The sequence below is a fragment of the Spermophilus citellus genome (genome assembly GCF_964194105.1).
Source record: "Spermophilus citellus genome assembly, chromosome: 10".
Classification (NCBI taxonomy): Eukaryota; Metazoa; Chordata; class Mammalia; order Rodentia; family Sciuridae; genus Spermophilus; species Spermophilus citellus.
The window spans coordinates 9,378,751-9,392,892 of record NC_138197.1 but is presented as its reverse complement, the minus strand read 5'-3'; the positions used below and the strand labels follow the sequence as shown (position 1 = coordinate 9,392,892).

General features: G+C 52.9%; 1 protein-coding gene across 1 annotated transcript; it reads right to left on the bottom strand.

The window, feature by feature from the left end:
- Positions 1-2,945: 2,945 nt before the first annotated feature.
- On the bottom strand, positions 2,946-13,798 carry LOC308658763 (phosphatidylinositol 4,5-bisphosphate 3-kinase catalytic subunit delta isoform-like; the record flags this gene model as incomplete). Its single annotated transcript, XM_081311605.1, is given in 23 exon segments — positions 2,946-3,083; positions 3,699-3,767; positions 3,771-3,831; positions 4,177-4,322; positions 4,494-4,617; positions 5,177-5,344; positions 5,814-5,892; positions 6,053-6,165; positions 6,265-6,443; positions 6,561-6,660; positions 6,810-6,953; positions 7,149-7,270; positions 7,357-7,524; positions 7,597-7,647; positions 8,030-8,160; positions 8,248-8,344; positions 8,984-9,188; positions 10,241-10,353; positions 10,736-10,885; positions 11,039-11,218; positions 11,622-11,854; positions 11,952-12,180; positions 13,655-13,798. Coding segments are annotated over 23 exon segments (3,144 nt in total).
- Positions 13,799-14,142: the final 344 nt, after the last annotated feature.

Sequence of the window (14,142 nt, the reverse complement as noted above, 5' to 3'; positions counted from 1 at the left end):
TTATAAATACATTGTGATTCTCTGTGTCCTTTGTGCTAGTGTACTCAGGACTAGGATGCCAAGTGCAGTGACTCTGCTTCTGTTCCCTCTCCCTCGGGAAACTAGGAGGGGAGGCTTACTCACTCTGGTCTAGGCATGAGGCTATGTAGGATTTGGTGTGCTGTTTGGGAACAGAGTAGTGGTTTGTGTTTGAAGATTGGAAATGGGTCTTCGTCTTTGGGGTTCTGCACACTTCTAGCGTCATGTTTGGGATGGATGCTGTGGGGTCCCTGGCTTCTTGTGCACTCCTCTCAGGACCAGAAGCTTCCTTTTCTGTCACCCAGGCTTTGTGTTCCTGTACTGAGGCTTCATAAATGTACATTTTCCTGCTGGTGAAGTTCTCTGTGGTTCATTGAAACTGAAAGCTGTGGTGCAGATCCCTTGACCACTTGGTTTGGGAGATAGCAGTGGTTTCCTGAGGGATCTGCACTCATAATGGAGTAAGGCAGAGTGCTACATTGTTCCAAAACAGTCTGCATCTACCCCACCCCAGCCTCTGTGGGTTGCTCCTGCAGAATGCCCCTGCATTGGGGTCAGATCCTCACTCCAATAGCCAGGAGCCCTGCTGCTCTGATCCATGGGAAGGTCAAGGAGAGAAAGAAGTTGGGGATAGAGCCACAAAGAACTTTGCTCTTCATGTACATGTCAGATGCTAGACTGTAAACCTGGGGGTCATCCTGCACACTGCCCCTGTGTCCTCACTGCCAGTCTTAAGGATGGCTGTGCTGTTGTGTGGCTGCCCATCCACATGCAGTCTGTGTAGATGCCTTCTAGACAGTGGTAGAAGCTAACAGAGAGGGATGTCCTCATATAGTCTGTAGTGCCTTGGTGTTCCTGCCCAGATGCATGCATTGATGCTAGGTGGGGAAGTGTGTACACTACAGTAAAGTTCTGTTTCTAACTCAAGCTGGAGTGATGCCTGTTTACTGCCTTGTTTAAACTTTGTTTTCCCTTGATTTCTTTTTGAGCCAAGAACATAAGACCATAGAAAGGCTTTAATTTCTTTCCACTTGCCTTTCTGTCTTGTGACAAAAGACTGCAGACTCAACCCACATCAGTGATATTTAACTTGCAACATGAAATAATTGAAAACAAATTGAAGCTGTTCTCACTGGGCAACAGACATACACCCAGAAATCGCTGAGGTTGTGCAAGGTCTGTGACCACGCCTTGAAGCATAATACATAGACATGTGTGTGGTTTTTCCTACTGTAAAGGAGGCAGGTGGCCTGATTAAATTCAGCATTTATTTGGGAACAAAAGTGTCATCTCTGGCTACTGCAGATGAGACAGGTGCTCTGGTGGCCCAACAGCTATTGAAAATGCAGAGAGCTGGCATCTGGAATTCCTTTTAAGCTGTGCACCTCTGCTGCTAAGGGCCAGAGTCTGCTGGCTCTGCCAAGTCTTGGGAGACACCTGAGAGATCAGCAGTGAGCCCAGAAGGTCCTGAGTGAGCTAAATGTGCATCAGGATTATCAGGACCTTCTTCATATTTTTTTGTTTACACTGCTAGAGATCAAACCCAAGTCCTCATGCATACTCAGCACATGCTCTATGACTGGGCTCTGGCCCCATCCCACTGTGGGTTTCTAAAAGCCCAAGTCCTGGATGCTTCACTACAGCGGGCTTCAGAAAGCTGAAAGAGGCACAGGATCCTGCAGTAGGGACAGTTTCTCTTGTGTAGCCCTTTGGGATTACTGAGGCTAAACTTGGACTATCTCAGAGTAAGTGCCCTCAGAGAGAAAGACCCTGCCTCACATGGCCCAAGATTATTCCCAGATGGTTCCTCAAAGGTGAGCCCTGGGGGACATCAAGCCCCATCCCTCCCTTAAACCTCCCAGAGCAGGGAGCCTATGCACACATCACCACACAGACCCTCTCTGACCTTTCACCCTGACCAGGAGGAGCTCTGCCAAGCTCATTTTTTATACTACACATAGGGGAGGCAGGCTCCTCTGCAGCTGTAGAGGTTCAGTAAATAGAGTGGTATTATTTTCTTACCTGAAGGTGAAAGAGGTGAGGGCATCCTCTACCTGAGAGTCACTTTAGCAGTGAAGAGCAAGCATCCCTGTGTCTGGAGGGTACCCTGGCTTCTTTGGGAGCTGCCCAGGACTTGGTCAATGGAGAACATGCAGGGGGGGCCACACAGGTGGCAGAACGTGATCTGGGGATTGAGGTGTCCTAAGTGGACAGGAGGCCAAGTAACTGCTAGGTCGGGAGCCTGGGAACAAGGCTTCCCCAAGAGGAGGTCAGTCGTTGCTGGGCAAGATCCACCAGCTGGAAGACCTGGAATGCCCATCCTAAGACAAGAGCAAGGTACAACCTCAAGGTGCCCAACTCACAGTGCTTGGACACAGTGCAGCACCCCTCCTCTGCACTTGGGTGCGTTTGCATTTATGGTGTTTCGTTCTTTTTGTTATTTTTCACTTGTAGATGGACAAATACCTTTATTTTTAATTTATTTTTATGTGGTGCTGAAGATTGAAACCAGCGCCTCACACGTGCGAAGCAAGCACTCTACTACTGAGCTTACAACCCCAGCCCTGGCTGTTTGGTTCTTTATAATAGTTTTTTTTTATATGACAGCAGAATATATTACAATTCTTATTACACAAATAAAACACAATTTTTCATATCTCTTGTTGTATACAAAGTATATTTACACCAATTTGTGTCTTTGTACATCTACTTTGGATAATAATGTCCATCACATTCCCCCATCATCTTGAAACATTTCCTGTCTGTCTAAACATTTCCTGTCTGTCTAAATAACTAGTGTAAACAAAAGGCAATTGTGTTTTTCTTTACCATGAGGTGTAGTTCAGGTGTGAGGCCCCATCTAGGACAACCCAGGGTAGCTGTCATCAGAACAGGTTAGTCAGCCTGTGGCAGCTCAGAGGTGGCCACTATTGCCGGTTGTCTTTGGTCAGGTTGTGTGCAAGCCAGTTCACTTTGGTCTTCCAGCTCTCCCTCAGGGCTTCATTGAACTTCACCCGGAAGTGCTTCAGCCCCTCCTCCTCTGTCTTCCCCAGCGCCAGAGTGTCCTGGGACAGAATCATCACAACTGTATCAACATTCAGGTGTCCTGACCCTGCTGTATCTGCAATCCCTTCTGCCTCCCTGTACTCCTGCCCCCTTGGGTTGTTGAAATTCCTTCCTAAAAGAACTGCAAGCAGATGGTCAGGCAGCCTCATCTTAGCTGAGAGAAGGGCAGGAGAAGCTTTAGGGAATACACCCCCTCCCACTCTGCCTCTCACCAACTGAAAAGACAGGAATGGAAAGTGTCTTGCAAACCTACAAGAGACTTTATCTCATGCATGAAAGACACTGAGGACACATGGGATGACCAAACAAGATCACAGTTCACCCTCATTTGGGCGGGAGTAGGCCCAGGGAGTGCAACATTCTGGCCACTTCGCACCATACTGCAATGCTGGGCCTGGGACGGCATGAGGGCTCCCATCTGTCAGGTGAATTTCCTAGGTCCCTGAGCTGTTTGGGCAAGATGCACTCTGACCAGGATGAGCTCTGCCAAGCTCATTTTTTATACTATACATATGGCAGACAGGCTCGTCCGCAGCTGTAGAGGTTCAGGCAGGCTTTGGGAAGTTTGTGGTGGACTCTGGCCTCTAGTCTGGTGTGGCCCTGTGCTGGCATACCTTCAAATACTGGATGTCTTTGGAGGATCTGAGCTCAGGAAGGCCTGCTGCCTGCATCAGAGTAAAGAGTTAGAGGAAGAGGAGCCCATGGCGCTGCAGAATGCTGTAGGCCTGTTCACAGTAGCCTCGAAACCTGAAGAAGTGGAGGAAATAGGTACAGCCCTGGGTCCTCCCTGCCACCCCCAGCCCCAAACCAGCAGAGGCTCTGCATCCAGCCAGCACCTGCCCCTGAGTGTCTGCCCCTGGTCGTATTATGGGTGTACCCAGATCCTCTAACCAATGCCCCTGCCTGGGCCTGCCTCCTACACCTCCCATGGACCTCCTGTTTGCACTGCCCAACAGGGTACTCTGGGATTGGGGTGCACCTGCAGAGAAGGCAGCACCCCCAGGGTGGAGGCAGGAGTTAGGCTGAGGGTATGTCCCCATCCCTGCCCCTGGCTGGACACTGTCCCCTCACCAGGGCCCTGGGCACCCTCACCTTTCAAACTTCTCATTATCACTAGTCTTTCCCTGCTGAATCACGTGGACAAAGTCATGGGTGAGGATGAATGGGACTCGCTCACGGTTGATTCCAAACTTGGTCTTGAAATTCCCCAGAAAGTGGCCAAAGTCAATATGAAATAGCTGAGGGGAATGAAGGGCAGCTACTGAACAGGCTTCACAAAGAGAGGTTCTGTTTAGAGGAAGTCAGCAGGACTTGGGGCACTCCTCTGGGAGCTGTGGGAAGGGCAGAGAGGCCCCTGGGCCAGGCATGTAGGACAAGCTCACTGGGCAGCTGAACACAGTGCCCCTTACCTGCCCATTCTCATGGATCATGATGTTGTCACTGTGCCGGTCACCGATGCCCAGCACATATGTGGCCACACAGTAGCCGGCACAAGAGAGGGTGAACTCCTCAATGGCTTGATCCAGGGCTTCTCTGGGTGGGGAAGATTGAAAACCAGGGCTCCTTATATTTTCCCTCCTCTTGAATCTGGCCTTGTGTTAATCAACAAGGAGGGCATTATTCTGGAGCATAGGTCACCATGCCCAGCTTGAAATTGCCCCCTTCTTCCACACAATACCATTCAGAGAAGACAAGGACTATGTGTTAGATGAAGAGAGGCTGCATAAAGAGGCACAACTGACAGCCAAGTGCCTAGGTGTGTGACTGGGCCCTTGGTAGATGCTCTGGGCTCAGGCAATATCACAGATGCTAGCCATAGCACCAGCTATTTCAAACCACAGCAGAAACACTCAGCAGAACCCACTCAAGCTACATATCTGTGACTAAACACGGTGGTGGTTTTAATGCCCAAAGAGTTGAGTAGCATAACACAGCCATGAAAAATGGACACCCGGGAACAGTGACCTTCTCTGTCCTGCCCCAAATCAGATGTGGGCCAGTGCTCAGCTGAGCCAAGCAGCCATGGAAACTGTCACAGGCCTTCCCTCACCTTTCACTCTATGGAGCCTCTCCCAGGAATAAGAAAGCCTACCCAGGGTTCTTGGACTTGAGCCAGTTGAGCAGGGCATCCTTGTTGAAGGCAGCCATGGCAGCCAGGTTGCTCTGGTTCAGCTGGATGTTGGCAATGGTGTCCGAGTGCTGCACCGCCTCAATGAGGCCCATGCAGTCACCAGTGGGAAGGCAGCCATAGGGGGTCATCCTAGCACATGAGAAGAGGCACAGGCAGACACTACGGTTAAGGACATTCTCTGGGGCTACTGGAACCCCCTGGAAATTGAGGCACCCAACAAAACCACAGGGAACACTGCTCAAATTCCTAAGGATGCCAGACGGGGTGTGGGGCTCTGGGGAAGGTGCCTCAGAGACACAGAACTGGCACCCAAGTTGCAGAGCACACCTTGGCTGGGCTCATGTTTGCTCTGAAGAGAATGAGTCAGTGGGCTTGGAAGAAGGTGGCACTGCTCCCCAAGGGGTAGGAAGCCAGGAAATAGGAGCTGAGCACCAGGAATGGCCTTACCCAAACCCCTCCAGCTGCCGTACCCCTCTTGTGAGAACAGCCACTCTCACAGCCAACAGGGAGGTGTCAGTTTAGACCAGGGACTCCTCCAGGAGCAGGCTCTGAGGCCTGTTACAGACCCAAACAAACAGGTGATGGATAGAGGCCCCACCTTAGGTCCAGGCCCTCCTGCTTCCACAGGGCGTCCATGAGCTGGATCATCTGCAGAATCAGCATGTCCTGGTGGAGGTCTGGAAGGGCAGGAGTTTCTAGTGGGTTATACACCCATGCAAGGCTCAGAGTATCTGAGCTCTGTCTTCTCAGGGAACCCCCTGGGGCCGACCACAGAACAATATGGGCCTAGGTGAGAAGGCCAAGGCCTCAGCATGTCCCCTGCCCAGCCTGGCTCACCATCCCCGTTCTTAAAGATGATGCCAACACTGTCAGCACTGCCTGCCTCCTCACTGCTGTACATGATCCACAGGGGTTTCATCTTGGAGTCCATGAAGGTGCACCTTTCCACACTGCAGGCAGAGGGCAGTGTTGGCCTGGGCGGTTGGGGGCTTAGGGCAGGGGAGGGGGCTTAGGGCCTGGCTCCAGGTGGGGCTAGGCCTGGGGCTCACCAGACTTCTGCCAGCATCGTGCTGGGGTCCAATGGGGACTGCAAGTGTGAAAGGGCTTCTAGGTAAGTATCCTGGCGCATGTACAAGTGCATCAGCTCCTTAGTTTGGGGCTTGGTGGTCTTCTGGGAGCTCACCTTCACAAAGTCGCTCAGGGCCTTCAGCTTGCTCAGTGCTTCCACCTGGTGGGCAGAATGGAGTAGCAGCAGTGCACGTGAGCCTGAGCCAGAACCAGGAGTATGACTGTGAAGGGGCCTGGAAGGGGAGCCCGCCTCAGGCACAGGCACTCTGAGCCTCACCTGCTTCATCAGCACCTTCATGTGGTGGGTGCTGCCCCTGAAGTAGGCCTCCATGATGAGGCCAAAACGCAAGGCCATGGACGGCACATGCATCTCAGAGCTGGAGGGAGAAGATGGGGCTGAGAATGGCCAGGAGTGGCACATAGCCCCTCCCCAGCCCAGTAAACATGAGGTCAGCAGGCCAGGAGACCCTCATCCCCCATGGCTTTTCTAGGTTCCCAAGGAATCAGCAGGGGTGCATCCAGCTACCGAAGATGCCAGAATAGGAAGTGGCCAATCTTTCGGTTGGCCAGAGCCCAGTCCAACAAGAATTGGGTCAGTTCGCAGTCCAGGTAGGACTTGTACTTGAGGACCTGCACCAGCTGCAGCAAGCACTGGAAAAGCTCATCGTCCCTGTAGGGGAGGAAGGCTGGTTGAGTCTGGGGTTCTGAAACTCAGGACAGAGGTCTCCAGCTGGCAGGTGACTGGAAAAAGGGTGAGGCCAGCCTAGGCTCATCTCCACCCAGCACCCACTTCCAGGTTGCCAGGGCAAGCTGTCTTAGTGAGGAGCTGGCAGCCTGTGGGCCTCAGTGCCCAGCTGGGACTCACGTCAGTTTCCGCAGGGACCTGATGGCAAAGGAGCCCACGTGGCAGTCGGGGAACCTGAAGTCTAGCAGCTCCAGGGCATTCAGGACCGGAAGCTCAGGCCAGGAGCACAGCAGGTAGAGCATCTGGAGGGCGCTTTGCAGTCAGGTGGTGGGGGGCCCACTGCTATCTCTCTACTCCAGCTGTGCCCCTGGTGCCCCTCTCCACCCACCTGGGCCACATCCTCGTGCTTGTTCCACTTGGTCACGAGCAGTAGGTGGGCCAGAGCCTCTGGGAAGTGCTCCTGCACTTCATGCCACATCTTCCACACCAGGTCCGTCTCATGCTCATACAGCTCTCCCGACCCCCGCTGCTCCAGGATTCCCTGCAGCTGCAGCTTCTAAGGGGTGCAGGCAGAGTGAGGCCTCCAGCCCAGCACCTGGCTCCATGCCCCACCAGCACCTCAGCTCACCTCCTCCTTGGTGGTAGGCCCATGCTCCCCGTGACGTCCCAGCTGTAGAATCTGCAACAAGTGTCCCTGCTGTGAGCTCCCCAGGCCTGGGCCAGCACTGGCAGGGCTCTAGGCAGGGCGTCTGCACCTCAGCACTACTGCCAACCACTCTTGCTGGTGGGAGCCCTCCTGCACACTGCAGGGCATTCAGTAGCATCTCCAGGCTCAGCCTGCCACAGGCCAGTAGCACCTCTCCCATTGGCTGTGACAGCAAAATGTCATCAGACATCACCAACATCCCCTGGTGGGCCACATAGCTACTGGAAGGCCTCAAATCAGCATGATGATGCAGCCCCCAGCAATGGGCAAAGCCTGGGGTGGCCAGGGACCCCGTCTGAGGACCTCCAGGAAAGCTCCTGGTTAGCGCTCAGCTTCCAAGAAGGACCTCACTGGCCTTCTTCAGGGCAGGGTAGTACACAGGGTGAGGGGCCACCTCGGGCAGGTAGATGACCAGGGTGACAGCACTCTCTGTGTTGGGATTGCTATGCACGGTACCCATGGGGTTCAGCAGGTCTCCTTTCTCATCTGAAGGCAGGAGAGATGTAGTTGTAGGGGAACCAGTTCTGGATGCCTCACCCTCCAAGAGCCTCTCCCTGCTGGGCCTGGGTCCACCTGGGACAGAGGGCCACATGTAGAGGCAGAGCTCCCCAGTCTTGAGCTGGTCCTTGTAGTCAAACAGCATGAGGTTGGCCCAGGCGATTGGGCAGTCCTGGAGAAGGATACTACAGATCAGAGTGAGCCTCTTCTTGTTCATATGCAAAATGGAACCAGTCTCCAGGCCAACCAGGAGAGAAGATCCAGACTGCATGGAATGTCTCCAAGTTAGACCCAGGAAGAGGGGAAGGACCTGCTATCTCTTTCCTATCAGAGTTTCAGTAATTAAGCCAGCAAGATCCCTTCCTGGCTGCCTGCATCTTCACACCCAGCATCCAGAAACACTTGAGTAAGCCCACCAGTCCCATAGCTGGCCCAGGACCAGGGGCAAGTTACATCCTGGGTCTAGTGACTTGGGGCCCAGCCACACTCTCCCCAGGCAGCCACTAACTCATCATTTCTGTCCCCCTGAGAACACCGTCCTTCCACCAAGGGAGCTGCCTCCAGGATACCTAAGGACCACAGGTCTGGGCTAGATATTTCAAGTCAGGCAACTCATGAGCTGTTGCTCAGGCAGCATAGAAAGCCAGACTAAGGAGCCAGACTAGGGAAGGCAGAGAGACTGGGGTCCCCAGGCTCTCCCAGAACCCTGTTCTCAGGGTGCCTGCCTGTGGGAGCAGGATTGCAAGAGGCCCCAGTAAGGGGTTTCACTGGGTGTCTGAGGCCTGGACCTCTCCCAGTCAGCACAACCCACCTCCTTCTTGGACTTTTTCTTGCTAGAGTACGCCTTCTTGGCCTTCTCCATCACGGCATAGAGTGCAAAGCAGAGCCGAGCCATGCGCGGCAGGTCACAGATGTTGATGTCAAACTCCAGATGCTGCTTCCACATGGGCTCTGAACACACGCTCACCTCCAAGCTGGACATCGTCTTGCACAGCATCTCATTGCCATGGAAGAGCCTGCCTGCACCACCAGCTGGGGAAGGGGTACAGGGCATGGATGAGGGAGTGAAGGCCCCACCCCATCTAAAGTTCCAATCCTCTCCTTGAAAGTCCCCATTTACACAGGGGTCCAAATCTACTTCTTGCATTGAGAGTGGTCCAGCAGATTGTAGGCTGGCAGCTCAGTGGTACAGGTGTCTTGGGGAATTGGTACCCCAGGCTGTACTGGGGCAAGCCAGTCTCAGTACACTTGACTCTGTGTGTCAACTCAGAACCTCAGTTTCCTCATCAGGGTTCAGAAGTTCCAGGGTCCCTTCTGCTTCTAACAGCTCTGGCTACCTTCATGCCTAGCATCTTCTGAGTCCCATGTGGCTCCAGTCTCCATTGCACCTGTTCCAGTTCCAACCTGCCAGCCCATCCCCAGAGCTGCTCCCACCCAATCCTCCATGACTCCTGCAGACACACCCCCCTTCCCAGATTGTAAAGTAATGCCAAAAAAGAGACCCAGACAAGACATGCTACACTCTGTGGACCCAGACAGGCAACACCTCCCAGAAGTGGGATAATAAATCCACCTCTGCAGATGGTTCTGAGTGCAGAGGAGCCATGAAAGTGCTTTTTGAAGAGACAACAGGGCACTGTTCCCCAAGCCCATGGGGGCTCAGCTTTCAGGGGGAACCATGTGCAGTGTCCCCTAGACTCTGGGCACCCCTGGGTTGGTAACCCCTGGAAGCACCTCAGCCCAGCTGCAGCCAGCTTCTATGGTGCCTTACACATCTCTGACTGGGCCTCCTACTTCAATAGGCTGGGCCTGATTCCACAAGCTCCACCAAAGTCAAATACCCACAAGTTGCTTGGCCCAGGTTTCCATTAATTGGCCTCCCTGGCCTGCTGGCCTGCTCCCCTCCCCTCTTATTGTTTGGATGTGGCTCACAGCCAATCCAGGCAGAGATAATGAGTAATGTGTCCAGGTGACTTTTGTGTGACACCCTCCCACTCTTCTTTCTCTGCTGCCCCTCCAGGCTACAGCACACCCTGTTTGTGAAAAAACAAACAAGCAAACTGTCCACTCACCTGGTACCCGAGCCCCTTCCTTCATCTGATCATCAGCATTGATTTTGCTGCCCTGGATCAGCTCAATGCAGAAAGGCTGCCCCAGTGACCACAGGGACACAGAGGAGGGCTAGAGAGGAGAGGAGAGGGGCTTAAATCCCAGCTCATTCCCCTGGCTGCTGAAAGGCTGGGGAGAGGGGGAGAGGGTCCCAAATTTGTGGCAAGGTTCAGAAACCTGTCTCCAACACCATCCTTTACCAATCTGCCACACAGGGGCCCAGGGGCCCCAGCCCCCCTGAGATCTGCAGAGAAGTAGGCAATCTGGGATCGCAGTAGCTCAGACAGGACCCTACCCTGGGTGTCAGCTCAAGGCCCTGACTCTTCAAAAGGACTGCACCATCCAAAGTCCCCTGGATCAACACCTATCCCTGGTGCTGCCCAAGAGGCTCTATGATTAGCCAAAAGGAGGTAGGAAGAGAAAGAGGGTAAGAAAGGGGAGAACATCATCTCACCTTCTTCATGGGAATGGGGGGCGGTTTGGTGTGTGGTTTCTGGACCTGAGGGGCCGGTTTGCTCTGCTCATCCCGCATGGCAAGGATGGAAGAGGAGTGCACCATGGTCAGGTGGGGGATCTGTCCACTGTGCAGGCAGCTGCATATGTACTGAGATGAGAGTGTAAGATTGAACTGTCAATGGGTGGTATATCCATTCCCTGGAACCAAGAGAGACCCACAGTCTGGCTCTCTCACTCCTATGCTGGCTCCTTCTAGAGTGGTAGGGATCCCAGAGTGCAGAGGGCTCCTTGAAGGCCTCACCTTGAACTGACAGAGCAGGTAGCTGCCATAGAGGTACTCATGCCGCCCATTCACCTGCAGCACATAGTCCCCAGGCTGCTCCATTGTGAGGTGTTGGTATACCTTGGCCTTCTTCTGGAGGGCGCAGGCCATCAGCACTAGGGGCACATCCTTGGTGGACACCTGGATGGTGAAGCTCTCCTGTGGGGAGGAGGGAGTGTTGGCATGCTGCTTTCAGGCCCATGGGCTTCTGGGGAAAGGGGGCAAGGCCATGTGCCTGCCTTTATTGGGTATCCCCAAGTGTGAGCCCCACAAGGGCAGGGACTGGGTCATTCACTGGTGAAAGTAACAGCAGACACCCAGGAAATACTTGTCCAGTGAATTAAGGGACCAATTCAGCCTTGGTGAGCTTACCTGGTGGGATGCTTGACTACACCCCTTGCATGCCTGCATACCTGGCAAATGCTGTGTAATGCCAGTGAGTGAAGGGAAATTTGGGGGCCTGGGACACTGGAGTGTCTTATCAGTGGAAGGTCCCCATGGGCACAGCAGTCCATGTGCCACAGCTGGAGCAGCCTTCCTAGGACATGGGCTATGGGCTCACCCTGCTGCCCTCAAATTTGACATTGACAATCAGGTCTGGGTTGGAGATTTGAGAGGTGTTGCTGTCCCCCCAGCTCCTGGTGGAGGGCTCCAGCTGAAGGGGAAAACTGTATTGCAGCCAGGCCTCCCAGCCCAGCTGCTGCCGGCGGGCAGCCGCCTCCTCGCTGAACTGGCGCATCTTAGTGCGAAAGTCATTCACTTCTGGGTCTTGTAGGCAGTTGAACTCATGGAGGCCTGTAGGGCAGGAGCAGGCTCAGTGCAGGTGCATGTGGCACCAGCCACCCAGGTGTGCCCTACCTTGCTGAGGCGGGGGCTGATCTGCGAGCCCTACCTTTGCCGATGAGGAGGCTGATCTGTGAGTTGATGAGCTTCTCCATGCGGTCACCCTGGCGGGTCACCAGGCGCAGCATGGGCAGGAAGGGCCGGACATCACATAGCCGCTGCTGCTCATCCTCTAGCTCCTGCTGCTCTGCGGTCTGGTTGACACAGGTGAACACGTAGGCCTCAGGGTCACTGAGCATGTGGAAGAGGGGCTCATTCTGGGCTTCGTGCCACAGCATCTGGGAGGAATGGTTATGGTCAGCCTTGCTGGCCATGACAGCTGCTGGGAGGCAGACAGAGGCCTCTAGTCTGGGCATCCCACTCTGCATGAGCCACATAGAGGGCAAAGGGATACCCCAACATCACTTCCTAGGAACCCTTTGGCCCTTGGGACCAACCAGGTAGTCAGCAAGCTTCCTGTCCCTGTGCTCTGTGAAGGACTTGATGTGTGGAGATTGGGGACTGAGCAGCCACGCCTGCCTTAGACACATTATCTAGGGCTGCTTTCACCCCACCAAGGCAATGGTGGCCTTGAGCCATGGCAGAGCTGAACCACTGTGACACATAGCACATAGCCCACAAAGCTTCATATCAATAAAATATGAAGAAACCAAAACCACAATGAAATGAGAGATGGGACCCCAGGGACAAGTCTGCTACTGTAGTGTTTCAACTTTAGGCACATTGTTTGAAGTTCTGTAAGCACATCAAGTGAACCATATAATGATGTTTACAGGAACTAGAATATGAACAAAATGTTACTGTGGTCACTCAGAAAAACAAGTCATGAAAGTTCATAATCAGAATTTAGCTAGAATGTGGTTAGAAAACAGGAAATGGCTAAGGTAGTGCCTGTGGCTGTCTTCTATGGCAGGATCACAGGCAGGTCTCTTCCTTCTCATTCTTATTTTCCAAAATTTTATGGGCCAATATTATTATTGAACTCAGGGACACTGAACTACAGAGCCATACCCTCAGCCCTTGTTTGTATTTTATTTAGTGACAGGTTCTCACTTAATTGCTTCAAATATCACTATGTTGTTGAGGCTGGCTTTGAACTTACAATCCTCCTGACTCAGCCACTGGAACATTTGGGGACACACCCAGCTACTTTTGAAGTAGAAAATTTTAAGGAAGGATGGAAGGAAGGCAGAGAGAAATTTTCCAGGACATTAAAAAAAAATCCCTCAAGTGTGGTCCATTGCTTCTATCATTTTTTTCTTGTTCTCAATAATAGCTTTTAAAATTGTGAAATAAATTTTTGCCCTCGGGCAGTCCAAGGCATGACCCATTAAACCCTAGTTTGTAAGTGGCACAACCCCATTGAAAGCCATAGGACAGCATCTACCAAAGCAGATGTTCATTGCTTTGACTCAGTAATTCATCCTGAAATTTATTCAATGAACCTGAGGACCCTTTCCAAGGATGATGGGCACTATGTTGACAACAGTTTTAAAGACAAATTCCTGCAAGGCCCTTATGTGGCTGCGAGCAGACTGTGGTCACTAGTAGCTGGCCCTCTGGTAACTAGGGAGGGGAACACATTGCCATGGGGTAAGCTGAATTTGAATAGTAAGTGAAGTTTAACCACCCCTTTTATGCAAGTTCTTGATATTGTATATTTTTTAAAATTTATATCTGAGGTTCTCAAGTGTGAGGAACAAAGCCTCTGACTTTCTGAGCTCCCAGGGCTGACAGGAGACCAGGCAGTACCTGCTTTATGGTGCTGAGGTTGGCATTGAGGGACACAGGGAAGCTCAGGTAGATCCCTGTGGGCAGAAGGAAGTCAACCACCACACTCTGATTCTTCTCCACCTGGGTCCATAATTCCATGGGACAGTCAATCCCCAAGGGCATTCTGCTTTGTTATTTCTCTGTGGCCATGTGACATGTAAAGGAAGCAAAGGCAGAGAGTCCTTGAGAGTAGTGTATGGGGGCCTCGGGCAATGTGAGGCTCAGGGCTGAGGGCTCCCAGGTGGGCACATGGTGTTCTCCTCCCACAGGGCCCCCACTGCCCAGGTAGCTGCTGCTCCTACTGCCCCAGATAACTGTCTGCACTCAGCTGCCTCTCACTCTGGTGGACACATCTGCCTCCCTCACAGTGGGCCCAGAGCCATAGACCAAATAATTTTCCTCTGAAAATTACACACCAGGGAGACACTATCATGGCCACCACCTGGCAAGGACAAATGGCAGTATGG